This window comes from Pleurodeles waltl, chromosome 7 (assembly GCF_031143425.1).
Source record: "Pleurodeles waltl isolate 20211129_DDA chromosome 7, aPleWal1.hap1.20221129, whole genome shotgun sequence".
In the NCBI taxonomy this organism is placed as follows: domain Eukaryota; kingdom Metazoa; phylum Chordata; class Amphibia; order Caudata; family Salamandridae; genus Pleurodeles; species Pleurodeles waltl.
The window spans coordinates 24,533,959-24,547,869 of NC_090446.1; the positions used below are offsets into that span (position 1 = coordinate 24,533,959).

A 13,911-nucleotide genomic window follows, 5' to 3' on the forward strand; every position below is an offset into this window, starting at 1 on the left:
ATGTTTGCTTATATTTAATCACTCCTGTTAACTAAATCCACACTGTGTTGTATAGTTGATTTAGGAGGAACTTAACACCACTCTTTATAGCACCCCCCCAAAACTGTGAGGTTCAGACCAATCTCTTCTAAAAACTGGTTTTGCTCCTGAGAGACACATATTGTGAAGTTAAGGACGCAACAGTAAAATTCGATGTGCAACCACAGCTTAGAATCTGATACTTATCCAAACAATGAAAAGTTTCTCAAGAGTTCCACAGGTTTCATCACTTGGACTGATAGAGAGTGCAACATGAAGCACAGAGGTGGGAAGAGAAGCATACTAGGAAGACAGCTGGAAAATACATGCATTCATAGAAAGGCAACAGGGTGTAGATTTTGATATGCAATTTATTCTACATTTACACTACTTTTTTGGAGACTGACAATTCAGTTTCTTTCAACAAATGAATGTATTAATGGAAGAAAACAATGCAATAATAACTCTTAGAACACTGGCTTCACTTCCTCTTTCCCTTTGTCTTGAGTGTGATCTATTTCCTAGTTTTATCCCCTTCCCTCTTTTGCCCCTCTATCTTCCCAGCCCCTGTCCAATCTCCTTGTTTTGTTCTTTGCCACCCATTCCTTATCTTTGATTCTTTCCATTCTCTCTCCCACTACCTTTTGCTGTCACCCTCCCATGCTGTGCTCCTTTTCCTACTGCTCCCTCTGGTTCACCTCCATGTCCTTTTCCTTTGCCAGTTCCCTTTTCACTCCTCTTTTCTCTTTCCTTTTGGTTCTCTCTTCCCTTGCTATTGCCACCACCCGGTTCCTTTTCACCTTTTCCTTTCCCTTGTCCCTTCCCTCCCTTGCCACCCTTACCTCTTCCTTCTCCCTTTCCTTTCCCATGTCCCTCGACTCCTTCTCTGCCCTTACCCTTTCCTTTACCCTTCCCATGCCCTTCAACTCCCTCTCTGCCCTTACCCTTTCCTTCACCCTTCCCATGCCCTTCATCTCCTTCTCTGCCCTTACCTTTTCCTTTAACCTTCCCATGCCCTTCAAGTCCCTCTCTGCCCTTACCCTTTCCTTCACCCTTCCCTTTCTCATTAGCGTTTCCCTTTCCTTTCCCACCCAGGTTTTCTTTTTCACTTCTTTTTTCTCGCTTTCCTTCATGTCCTTGTTCTCCTTCACTTCCTTCCTCTGATTCTGACTCTTCACTGTTGTCTTCTTCTTCTTCACTGTGATCTCGTTTTGGTCTTAGCTTTTGTTCTGCACCTTTCTCTTGTTGTTCCTTTTCAGTTTCAGCAGCTCTGTGGTTCTCTGATGTGTCCACCTTGCCTTCTTCTAAAAAAAAAAAAAAATACAATATGGGAATGGCAGATAAGAGATGGCCATTTTCATCATGTCCAGAGCCAGGCTGCCAGCTTCCTGCAGGCATAAATGCATTATTTACTTATCACATCCAGAAGCACACTGCACTCCTACCTCTGGCTGGAGGAGTAATCTCTTCATACAGGTGACATAAACACACCCACAGATTGCTGGGTATTTTCAACCCACAGTAAACTGTCCTCACCCTGGACAAGGTTGCAGAAACACTCCAGCCAAAGGAAAGAGTAAAATGGCTTTCAGGGTGAGAAAAATTAGTGAACCCACTCAAATGTGGTTGGCTTCTCGGCAAAAGGAATAGTTTACCTGGAAAAATATGTCAACCACTGAGGATTCAGTTCAAATATATTGATGTATTTATGTATATATGTATGTATATGGTATATTGATGTGTCAAATTTGCACATTCGTGAACGCACCCTTAGTGAGAAGCATTGTTTATATGTGGGAACACAGAGGCCCTCATTATGACATTGGCGGCAAATGCCGCCTACCGTCACAGCGATGGCCGCCAACATACCATTGCGTGGCTACCGACCCACCATGGCATTATGACCGTAGATGGAATACCGCCAGAATGCTGGTGTAATTCCATCAACAGTCATGGCAGTAAGGTGGCGCTGCTGCCAGCACCAGCGACACACCAGATAAACACTGCGTACTGTGTCATGTTCCATGATATGGCCTGGCGGTGTTTTGCTGGCTGCAGCTGCTGCTGGCAGCAACGCTGCGTCCCGTCTCCTGCCGGAGGACCCCCTGCAAGCAGGTAAGTTGGATTCTCTGACAGGAGAGAGGGGTGGGGGCATTGTGTGCGTAAGTGGGGGTATGTGTGACTATATGTGAATGTGTTTATGCGTGTGTAATGCGTGTGTGAATGAGTGGGTGTGAGTGTACGTGCATGTTGTGTTGCAAGATTGCATTTGTGCCTGGATGTATGTATGTGAGTGTTGCTGTGAGTTTGTATGAATGTATAAATGCGTGGGTGAATGTGTGTATGCGTGTGTATGGGTGTGTATGTATATGCGTGTATGTGTGTAAATGTGTGGGGGAGTGGGGGTGGGAGGGGGAGACCCCTATCAGTCACAGGGAAGGATTTCCCTGGAACTGATAACGCCTACTGCCATAGTTTTAGTGGCAGTCCCTAAACCACTGAAACCATCGCGGTGGGTAGGGTCATAATGCCATGGGCGGCCTAGTGACGGTCATTACCGTTGTGGCAGTTGGTGTGGTGCATTTGCAAACTGCCAATGTCATATTAGTGGAGGTAGGTACTGCCAGCCTGTTGGCGGTAATACCTCCACTATTCCATCGACCGCCAGGGTTGTAATGAGGACCATAGAGTTGTTTGTGGATAAAGTCCGTAATATAATTAAAGTGTAGTGTGGCCTTGAGATTATCAATGCCATTGAACACACAGTTGATTGCTTTAGTCCGTGGGACTATACTGTGCATATTCAAACCACAAAAGATATGGGGGTATATTTATTTAAAAAATCACACAGTGCAGCTCAGCAAGTCATCTTGATGTGCTGCACTGAACTGCATGATAGGGGAAGGGCAGGATTGCTCCATATTTAACATTATTTCACCATGGTGCAAGGGTGTCTGTGTTGTGAGCAGGACTGTTTTTGTGCACAAAAAAATACTCCAAGGCATTTTCCTCTTTCTATGTGTGCCGCAGAATGTGTCACACATAGAAACAGGAATGAATAAGGAGGAATAAATATATTTCTCTTTGTTGCATCTCTCCTGGGAAGGCATTGCATTTGATGCATTCTCAGGTCCAACAGTATCTGTAAATAGGGCACCGTGGTTGTTGGGTGTGTCACAAGGAATGAGGCAGATGTTGCAGCACTCTCTGTTACAGGAAATGCTTTGACTGAGAGCAAAAAGTGTGGAAACTGAATGTGAAATCACTGCAAATTACATGTTTCCCCGAGACTACCTGTCACTTTTTAAAGACCAATGAAGATATTAACTAAACATCTTACCCTTCCTGCCGCCCCGTCTGCAGACCATGATTTTGACCTGTTGAGCTCTGTGTGACACGGTAATAAGCACTAATCATACAATTGTGAAATAACACTAAGCTATGTTTTTTGGGCCTTAAAATGTGCAGAACTGTATTAGGTAAAATGTTTATTGGCACATTTATTAAGCTTCCACACACTGAGCACATATAGCCTTGACCTGTGCAGATCTTGTATTACTCCAGCACACCTATGAGTAAATCTCGAATTGTTTTGAGTAAATAAAGGCTCACAGGACTGTGAAGCAAAGAAGAATACTCTTTTCTGGTGCCACACAAGCTTTTTGTAGCTGTGGCAAAACTTTTTTTCACGCAGGTGTTCTCCGAAAGGTAGTGTGTAAAAGTTATTTGTTTCATGATAAGTATGTGCATTGCTCAATGGATACACTTTTCAATTTTGTCCAGGCTATTGAAGACTTACAAAAAGGTGGGAGCATAGAGAACATCTAGAGTGAGAACAGGGGAGAGAATGACAGAATTTGCAATGAATTTGCAATGATCCCCAGGCTGTTATTTTCTATCTCCCAGGTTTGTTGTGCCGCGTGTTGTTTTGACATTATTTTGCTGTGATGCTGTATTGGCAAATTTTGTTTTTGTGTTCTGTATCTGTCATGTATTGTGTTTTCTTTGTTTTGTCTTTAAATTTGTTTTGTGTTTATATTGCCCTTTATTTTATTTCCCAGTGGTGATGTGCTGTTGTTTTGTTGTATTTTTTTGTTCTGTTCTTGTAGGTTATAAAAGCAGGAAAACAGAACAGTACCTACCCAGAGAAAGGGAATGAACTAAGATAAAATGGAAAACTATAGAGGTCAGCACTAGCACATTGCCATGGTCCTTTCCGGCATATTTTCTGTGTATCTTTCCCAAGGCAGAATCATTTACATCATTTTACACAACAAATAGAAAATGTCCCCTGACCAGTGAATATGTCAACAATGCAGAAACATTTCCTGAATGGGATTGCCAGGGGTTTTTTGTTAACTTCTTTTCCTGATAACTCTGGAACATAATATGTGACTGAGAGTCTGCAGTCTAACTTTGGAATGTGTCCACTGCTGGTTCAAAGGATGGCATTATTTATTGGGAAGTTATCTGGTTCTTTATATTCCCCTAGGCAGGAGGAGTCCATGTGCCCCCTGTATTAAATTCAGTCCTTAGGATGTCAAAAGGAATCAAATGCTCACCTCAGTTAAACGATGCTATGACAAAGCAGAATATAGACCCAAGGTTGTACATGCTATAGAAATGGGTGTGTTAGACATGGCTCTCTCTACAGGGACACACCCAAATCTTTTGCCTTCCTCCTCCTACTTTTTGCTGGATTTCTGCTTATTGGTCCTATAGGGGCCACATGAGTCTATGCTGTTTCTGTCCAGAAAGGTGAGACATGCAGAACATTTTTGCCCAAAATGGAGTGGCTTAATTAAGAGCTAGACCAGGAGTCCTCTGTCTATCTCCATGCCATCTCTCACAGCACTACTCCTACCTAGGAGAACAGAACTTTGAAAACATGAAAATGGCTAAAGGGTCTCTCTTATTGCTCATCACGTTGGCAGTAGTCAAGATGGAAAAACCTGGACCTTTGTGTGGAATGTGCAGCCATCTTTGTATGGAGTAATTAACAACATTTACCTGGAATAGCTGATGCACCCTTTAGTGTGAATGACATCAGTGTATTTATATATGCCTTTTTCAGTGACCAGCTTTAGAGCCACTTCTGAATGCCAACTATGTTATTTCCGTGACGTTGTTCAACTCACTTAACTCTGTCCATATGAAAAGGTAGAAAATAAATCTGAGAGGGAGGGAAAAATAATTTCAGTGTGACCTGCTTTGGAATCATTAACAAATAATTAATTGTTGATAGGAACTAAAGAAGCCAATGCTAGAACTATTCTCAAAACCTCCCTTATGTTTCTGCCACAGGTGGAGAAGTCTGTTGTTCTCCAATAGCCCTCTAATGAGCGCTCTCAGGATGGCGTATCTTCCTAGATACTGCCTAATATTATTCTGAGACTTTGATGCAGTAATTGAAAACACTTAGGTCCATATTTATGAAAAATGGCGCACAACTGTGCTAACACAGTTGTGCGTAATTTTTTTTTAAAGCTGGCTAACGCCATCCCCTAACAGCATATTTATGAAATGATGCACAATGGCGCTAAGGAATGGCTAGAGCCTCAAAAACAGACACTAGCCTGTGAGGGATGGAGGTAGGGGAAATGGCACTAGTGGGACAGAAGTGACGTAAGGCAGGTTAGCAGCAAAATATCTGCCTCTAAGCCGCCTATAGTCATTTTTTGATGCACAAGCAACCAGAAAATGACTCCTGTCTAAGTATAGCCCAATGCCCACCACATGGAATCAGTGTCCCTTGGGCAAGCCCTACATACCCAGTGCCAGGCAGGGGGCCCTATGTAAGGGACCTCCAAAGGCACACCACACACATACGCAAACACTTAGCTGAAACTTATCTGTGATGGGCTCCCTCCGCCTGTAGTGTCCCTGTGCTATGGGTGGTGGTGTTTCTGGGGCTTGGGGTGGGCATCTGTGAGCCCATTCCATGGTGTTTCCCCATGAAAATGGGCCTATTGGCACTTTAATGCCTGGTCTGACCAGGCTTTAAATAATGATGCTAAATGGGCTTAGCACCATTATTTAGGCCTGCTTCTCAGTTGCAAGTAGTTTCTGCGTAGGGAGTTAAATATGGTGCAGGGGGGGCTAGTGTCATTTTTAGGAAGGGAATGCCTACCCTGCAACTCATTGGCGCAAGGTGGGTTGGTGCTTCCTAAAAATAGAGCTAACTCCAAAACTAGGATGTTAGACTGGTCTTGCATCAAAGTATAAATATGGAGATAGGTTTGCGATGCTTAACTTACCAAAATAAATGGCGGTAAGGCAACGCAAACCTTTCATAAATGTGAGCTTTATTGAGTAAGGTAATTGAAATTCCCCTAAGTCCACTTGATATCTTAAAAGGAAACAAAGTGATCTTTGTGGGCACTCTAGGTGGCACCATTTGAGATGGTGGTAATTTATTGTCTGTTCTACCCCATTCACAGTAGTGCATGCTCATGCATTGACTATTGACAGAAGACCCTGACAAGAGAGAGAAGAGACATAGTAGGTCCTTACCAAATATTGCCTTGGTGCACCTCATGCCGACCTTGGTGCTGCAGCATTTGTCCTCACCGTCGCAGTCCCAGTCTACAGAGCAGTTCTTCAGCTTGGAGAAGTCAGGTTTGGGGCAGGGTTTTTTATCTCTGTAGGGATTTGGTCCTTCTTTACTCTGCTGCAGATTATGGTGTTGCAGAGCCTCTCGCTCTGACGTCTCGACGGGTGACTTATTCTTAAAGTTCTCAAACTTTTGACCATGTTTTTGGATGTAGTCTCCAAAACACATCCCGGGCTTACAAACACCTTCATGCTGAGATTCACCTGGATTAATGCAATAAAGATATCACAGGCTTCACCACAGACCCATTATTTCTGATCTAAAAAGTCCTTAAAATGCAGTTCTCTTCTGCTTGCAGAGAGTTTGAACACCTATCTGACATCCAAATATCCATCAAAGGAAATGTACTACTGAGGACTGGCAGAGAATCACATTATACACTGGATTGACAAACCCATTGACCATCTTTATTGATTTCCAATCACCATGACAAATTAAGGGCCATATTTATACTCCGTTTGCGCCGAATTAGCGTCGTTTTTTTCGACGCAAATTCGACGCTAAACTAACGCCAACTAACGCCATATTTATACTATGGCGTTAGACGCTTCGGGCGCCAAAGTGCCCGGAGAGTGCGTCATTTTTTAGCGTGAACCCCTTCCTTGCGTTAATGAGATGCAAGGGAGGCGTTCCCGTCTTAAAAAATGACTCCCAGGCCTTTATGTGGTATTTATACTCCCGGGCAAAAATGACGCCCGGGAGTGGGCGTGACCAAAAACGGCGCTTTTGCGCCGCTTTTTAACGCCTGGGTCAGGCATGGCGTTAAGGGACAAGTGGGCTCAAAATGAGCCCAGAGTGCCCTCCCCTGCCCCCAGGGACCCCCCCTGCCACCCTTGCCCACCCCAGGAGGACACCCAAGGACGGAGGGACCCATCCCATGGACATTAAGGTAAGTTTAGGTAAGTATTTTTTTTTATTTTTTTGTGGCATAGGGGGGCCTGATTTGTGCCCCCCTACATGCCACTATGCCCAATGACCATGCCCAGGGGACAGAAGTCCCCTGGGCATGGCCATAGGGCAAGGGGGCATGACTCCTATCTTTACAATGATAGGAGTCATGCTGATGGGGGATGGGCGTCGAAAAAACATGGCGCAAGTCGGGTTACGACGATTTTTTCGACGTAACCTGACTTGCCCCATTTTAAGACGCCCATACGCCATTTTCCCCCTACGCCGGCGCTGCCTGGTCTACGTGGTTTTTTTCCACGCACACCAGGCAGCGCCGGTCCGCTTGCGCCGGCTAACGCCATTCCATAAATACGGCGCCCGCATGGCGCTTCAGAATGGCGTTAGACGGCGCAAAATCTTTTGACGCTAAACTGCGTTAGCGCAGTTTAGCGTCAAAAAGTATAAATATGGCCCTAAGTCTTGAGTGTTCATATATCAAAGTTAACATCCATAGCTCGATTTTCCTAATTAAGACAGTTGGAAGTTTAAGTGGGGCAGAGCCAAGTCTTAAACTTATGGCCACTGATTCAAAGCCTTGTACACCTGAAGACAGATCTTTAATCTTAGTGCAACGCACGTTTAAATTTGTGCAATCTGTGCAGGTAACATTCAACACAAAAGACCATGGGCACCTACTGGCAAGATGTGGAGTTTACTTCTTAGTGGGCACAGTGTGTGAGTGAGAAGGAAAAAAGGATCAGACCGCAAAAGAGAGAAGAAACAGTCAGACTGATCTTGAGCAGAGGTAAACAAAGGCAGTGGTATTGATTTCTATCATCACTGAGATGTTTCTTATGAGTATCCAACTTCAAAAACATCCTAATGTTTTATGAATATTTAACAAATAAGCTTAATTGTATCGCTAAACATCTTTTTACCAGAGAATTTTACTGAAACAGGATATCTGGTGAAATAATATTTCATAAAACATTTATTTCTGAGAAATGTTGTCCATATTTGAGATTAACCAAGCTAGGATTTTCATTTTACATTAGAAACATTCTTGAAACAAGTGGAATATGAAGGTGATGTAATTTTTATACTGTGCAGTGTCCAGGCGTGCACTAGACTTGCCCTCTGTTTAACCTATTTCTCACATATGTTCACTCAGTTTTGCTCAACCTTCAAAAGAACCAAGTTTGAACAATCTCTGCCAGTACCAAACTCTACGGTAATTGCTTGAATGGTGTGGTGCATGTTGACTGGATGGCAGCAGGAAAGTAGAGCAGATTACCTGCAAAGAAGGGACACTTTGGATGAAATGACCCTACAATCCTACGTGAATATTTTCACCAACAGTTTGTAAATGAAGACTGAGGTCCTGATTTTGACTTCGGCGGGTGGAAAAGGATTCCTGCCGAACTCCTGCCCTCAGGTCACCGCCAGTATGATGACCTTCCCACGGCTCCTATTCTGAGTTTCTTGCTGGGTCAGTGGGCGGGAACTACAGCCCGCTGGCCCTGGGGGAAATATCCCACAACCTTGATGCCAGTTCGTAATTCAGCTGCCGGCAATGTTGCAGTGCGTAGGTCTGCTAAGCAGACAGTGAAAAGTGTGATGGGGCTGTCCATGGGGGCCCCTGCACTGCTCATACCAAGTTACCACCATGCAAAAGATGGTGTAGAGGGGACTCGTAATACCCAGGGTGGGGCTGCATGCAGCGCTGCCCTGGTGGATTAGGACCACAAGCATGACCAGCCCCTCCTGTGGAGGGAAACTTCCAGTGCCGGGCGGTCCGACCATGGCACTTTTGCGATGCCTATATTGTGGAGGTCTGACTGCCACCAAAGAAGTCAGGCCACCTCTTTGGTGGCGGTCAGACCGCCACTGTGGCCCTGGCGCTCTAAAGACCACCAGGGTCATAATGAGGCCCCAAGTGTAGTACTCATCATGGGCCCTCAACCCAACACGTGGAATGACTCCTGGTGGCCACCTACTCTTGTAAACCTGCCCACCCCCACCAGCCAAGCCCGCAACCTCGGAATCATCATGGACTCCAACCTCAGCATGAACCATTAAATCAACTCAGTCACCTCCACCTGCTTCCGCACCCTCTGCCTCCTACGCAAGTCCTTCAAGTGGATCCCCCTCAAACATAGAAAGACTTTCACACACGCCCTGATCACGAGCAGACTGGACTATGGCAATGAATTCTACACCGGAATCAACAAGAAACTCAACCGCAAACTAGAAAACATCGAGAACACTGGCTTCCCATACAGAAAAGAATCACCTTCAAGATCCTCACCCACACACACAAAGCCCTCCACAACACCAGACTAACCTACCTGAACCAGCGACTCAACCTCCACATACCCCCCAGGACCCTATGCTCAGCCCAGCTCTCTCTCGCAGAAGTACCCTGCTTCAGGAAAACCAGAACAGGAAGACACTCCTTTTCGAACCTCGCAGCCACCGCCTGGAACGCCCTCCATCTCCACATCAGACAAACCACCTCCCTCCTCACCTTCACGAAGGAACTGAAGACATGGCTTTTTTAAGAACCACCTCACAGGTATCCGCTACACTTCCCCCCCCAGCGCCTTGAGACCCTAATGGGTGAGTAGTTACGCTATACAAGCACTGATTGATTGATTGATTGATTGATACCACTTAAGAAAGGAGAGGCACTTTTGCAAATACATCAGGGCTTTGAGTTTGAAAAATTACTGTTGAAAAATGTACAATTTCTAGTGCTATTTCATGCTTTCTCATGTTTTTTCTTCACTCCTTTTTCTTTTGCACTTGTGCTGTCTTAACCACCTTCTCATTTTTTGTTACACTACTCATATCTCTTTGCTGTAAAGAGGTTTCTTTGCAAAGGTGGACCTCTGTACCCATGCCCCAGCTAGTGCTGTCAGGGGTACCAAGGCCTGTCTGTTACAGTCAGTGTAATAGGCTTTTTGGGAAGTAGTGCCCCCTGTGTCAGAATTGAGAGAGCAGAGCCACACTACTAACTGTAATTACAGAACTATATGCTCCCTGATGCAAACAACCAGAAATGAGTGAATGTGTCACAATGACTACTGGGCCTCAGAACTGAGATCTGCCAATTCACACATTCTCACCGCATGACACACAATATTGGCTCCCATCACACTGTCACTCAGTGAGGAGCCAATATCACATGGTGGCAGCGAAAACAAGCTTATTTTCAGAGGCTTTTAACTACTGATGTCCATTGATGTGTATAAAAACACCCCAGGACATTGACTACAGCCTCAGCGAAGATTTTGTTTTTATTTTTCTTAGAGGAGGGAGTTTGGGGCTGGGTTGGGCGTGGTGGCAAAAGTGCCTCTTAGGTGTCTCTTGACATGAGGCCATACCCCATCAAAAGCCCTGCCCCCTACTCACACTGTGAGATTTATGTTGAATTTGGCAGGTCCGGGTAAACGCAGTTCTATGCACATTATTTTATATTTATCAAGTACTGTCACACATTGGGCTGGCTGGCAGTCACCCTATGTACTTGCTACCAGTAGGGGCCATCTACAGTCTCATTGCTTGGATGTCTATATGTAACCAGAAATCCATTGAGATTGTCAACTCATTGTACACTACTTTGGCATCCAAGAAAATTATCCTCTTCAAGTGGCTCATTACGAGTAGCCTGGAAATAGGGTGTGATAATAAAAGTTGAATAGAAATACTGGGTCCTGATAATACCGGGGGATCACAAGTTGATCCCCTATAGGTGCCTTGCTGCTACGGTGATCACCATGTGCCAACTTGCAATCCTGCTTCTCAAAGTATATCTGTGCAGCATTACCACACTCAAAATACCACTGCACTCCTTTTGATTCCTGATAGGTAGACTATCAGGAGTTAATGTCCCCATTTGAAATATTTGGATACTTGGGGTTTATATGTATAAGGACTTACCAGCTGGTATTACAGTGGCCGCTGCGAGAGCGAGGAGTGCAGAGAAAAGGAGGGTCCGCATGTCAGCTCAGCACTCGACGCAGTCTCAGGATCTGCGCTTAGGATTGATAGGACAAGAGCTCTTTCCACCAGACACTAGGACCAGAGCATCTACTATTTATAAAACTCCAGGGGCGGAGTCAAGAATACAGAACAGAACAAGCCCCACCCCTTGATTAAGGGATTATTCCACCTCACCTAACTCCAACAGAAAACTGTCAGTAGCTTATTGTTCCCTCCATGTGTGCATAACCTTTACATTGTTGTGTCACAAGCACTTGTTAAGAATATCTGATAATTAGTTTACTTACTGATTTATTTCCAGTATAAGCACAGTTATCTATATATATATGGAATCAAGTTGCATTTTGTAAGTTTGATATCTTTTTCTTACAATAGGGAATGTACAGCAGTGCTTGGAAGTAGATATGACCTTGGTCAAAACCTTCAAACCTATCAAATCACACGACAATTACTGACAAAAATATGACTTCAACCTTTGCTTTCTAAATCCTTTTGATAAGCAGATGAAGATGAAAACTTGAAATCTACAACTTGAAAATCTCCTCAGCTTATAACATTATCATCAGTAGAAAATTCTACTAACTCCTACTTATATTTAATGTTCCTCACCTTGCAATTGTTCTGACATTTAAACATATGGTTCAATCCAGTCGTTGAAAAATGAACAATTGTACCATGAGGGCTGATAGAGGAGGGAGAGGTTGCAGAGAAGTAGGTGGCAAAGGGCAACTTCCTGGGGTACTCATGCTTTAAAACTCTTGTTTTGCTTTAAAAGAAACTTTTTTATGGATGTTGCTTGAAACATAAACACAAATTTCTCTGCAAAATGACAGCAATAGACTCAAACATCACCCACATTAAAATGAAAGGAAAATGGGATTGAAAACAATGTGTCTCATTTACAAGGAACTACCGCATCTGCTCCGATGCACCAGTTTTCTTGGGTTGCCCTGTGACCCCCTAACGACACCATGGTATTGCTGATTTTATAATACAGTGAATACAGTGCACCATGTGGCTTGTTAGCACAACTGTGTCAAAATCGTTGCTGGACTAGCATTAAAAATGTTGACACTAGTCCAGCAAAGCACAGGGAGGCCCAATGAAAATAGCCTAGTGTCAGTTTAACGCCTGCCCTGGGCAGGCATTAAAAAACTACACTAGAATGGTGCAGTGAACTTTTGTAGCAGTGACATTTTTTAGTTTTCACTGCACCATTTCTTTGGGACTCCCTGTGGGTGAACGCCTTCCTGGCATACATTATATCTGTGGGTCCCGTGCTTCCCTTGCCATTGGATTCAAGCTAGTCTTGCTGATGAGGGTTGAAACCCCGAAACCGGTCCCAGGATGCTTGTTTCCAGTGCAGGGAAGACCTGGCCTAGCAGTTCGGGCTGGACTGTTCCCATGGGGAACAGGGTCAAGACTGATTTGCATATGGCTGAGTCCAAACTGGAATGGCATCGGCAGCAAAAAAAACGATGGTTTTAGGCCCAGATCACTGTACTGGGGGTGAATGTTTGACAATGTTCAGCATTCCGTCCATCACTTGTTGTTTATACATTATATCTGGGGCAGGTGTAATGTGGCACAAGGGTTTACAAACTGGAGCAATGATGACATTGGTCCAGTTTGTAAATACGGCGCAGGGTGGAGGACTGTTTTGTGCCACTGTAGCGTAAACAAAGATGACACTACAGCTTGTAAATGAGCCATACTGTTTTGAAGAGTCATTCAAGGTCACCACGGCAAGCCTCTGTGCAGAACAGAGCTCGCTCTACCAGGGCTGGGGGGAGTTGTACTGAATGGCTGGGGGCCAGAGCCCACTTTCCCCATGCCTTAAAACGTCTCTGGATATAACTCCAAAAGTGATACTGTGCGAGATTGTGGTCCCATTACTTTGACATTCTGACTGCTGGAGCAAAAGATGGTGCACAAAGTGACTGAGGAAATATCACTAACACACTGTATCTGGTGGGAATCTGCACCAGATTTAGCAATTTCCCACTTGCAATGATGAATGATGGGGAAATGGTTAAGAGATTTCTTTTACCTCATAAGTGTCCCTTTGACACACTATTGTGCTTGTCATGTCTCCTGGAGGAAGTTGTGAGTGCAAAAACCAGACAACTCAGCACAATGTGCAGTAAAAGGTGGTGAAAACTGTGTTTACCACATGAATGAGTAGAAGACTGACAGTGACCGCCCAAGGTGTCTGCATTTACCTTTGACTTGTTGTTAATAAGCCTCCAGCGTACCCCTGTGTTATTTACAGGTATGATGACCACAGATGGTCTCTAACTTAACCTTTACTTGGTAATCTTGTATCTCCTATCGATGGTTTCTTGGTCCACTCCAGTGCAGTCTTTGGGTGGCCTTTTCCTTTTTCT

General features: G+C 44.4%; 1 protein-coding gene across 1 annotated transcript; it reads right to left on the reverse strand.

The window, feature by feature from the left end:
- Nucleotides 1-371: 371 nt before the first annotated feature.
- On the reverse strand, nt 372-11,582 carry LOC138247145 (high mobility group nucleosome-binding domain-containing protein 5-like). Its single transcript, XM_069201885.1, has 3 exons — nt 11,462-11,582; nt 6,532-6,834; nt 372-1,322 (listed from the first exon to the last, which is right to left on the reverse strand). The coding sequence occupies exons 1-3, from the start codon at nt 11,520-11,522 to the stop codon at nt 625-627; spliced, it is 1,062 nt and encodes a 353-aa protein (XP_069057986.1). The 5' UTR covers nt 11,523-11,582; the 3' UTR covers nt 372-624.
- Between the last annotated feature and the right edge of the window lie 2,329 nt (nt 11,583-13,911).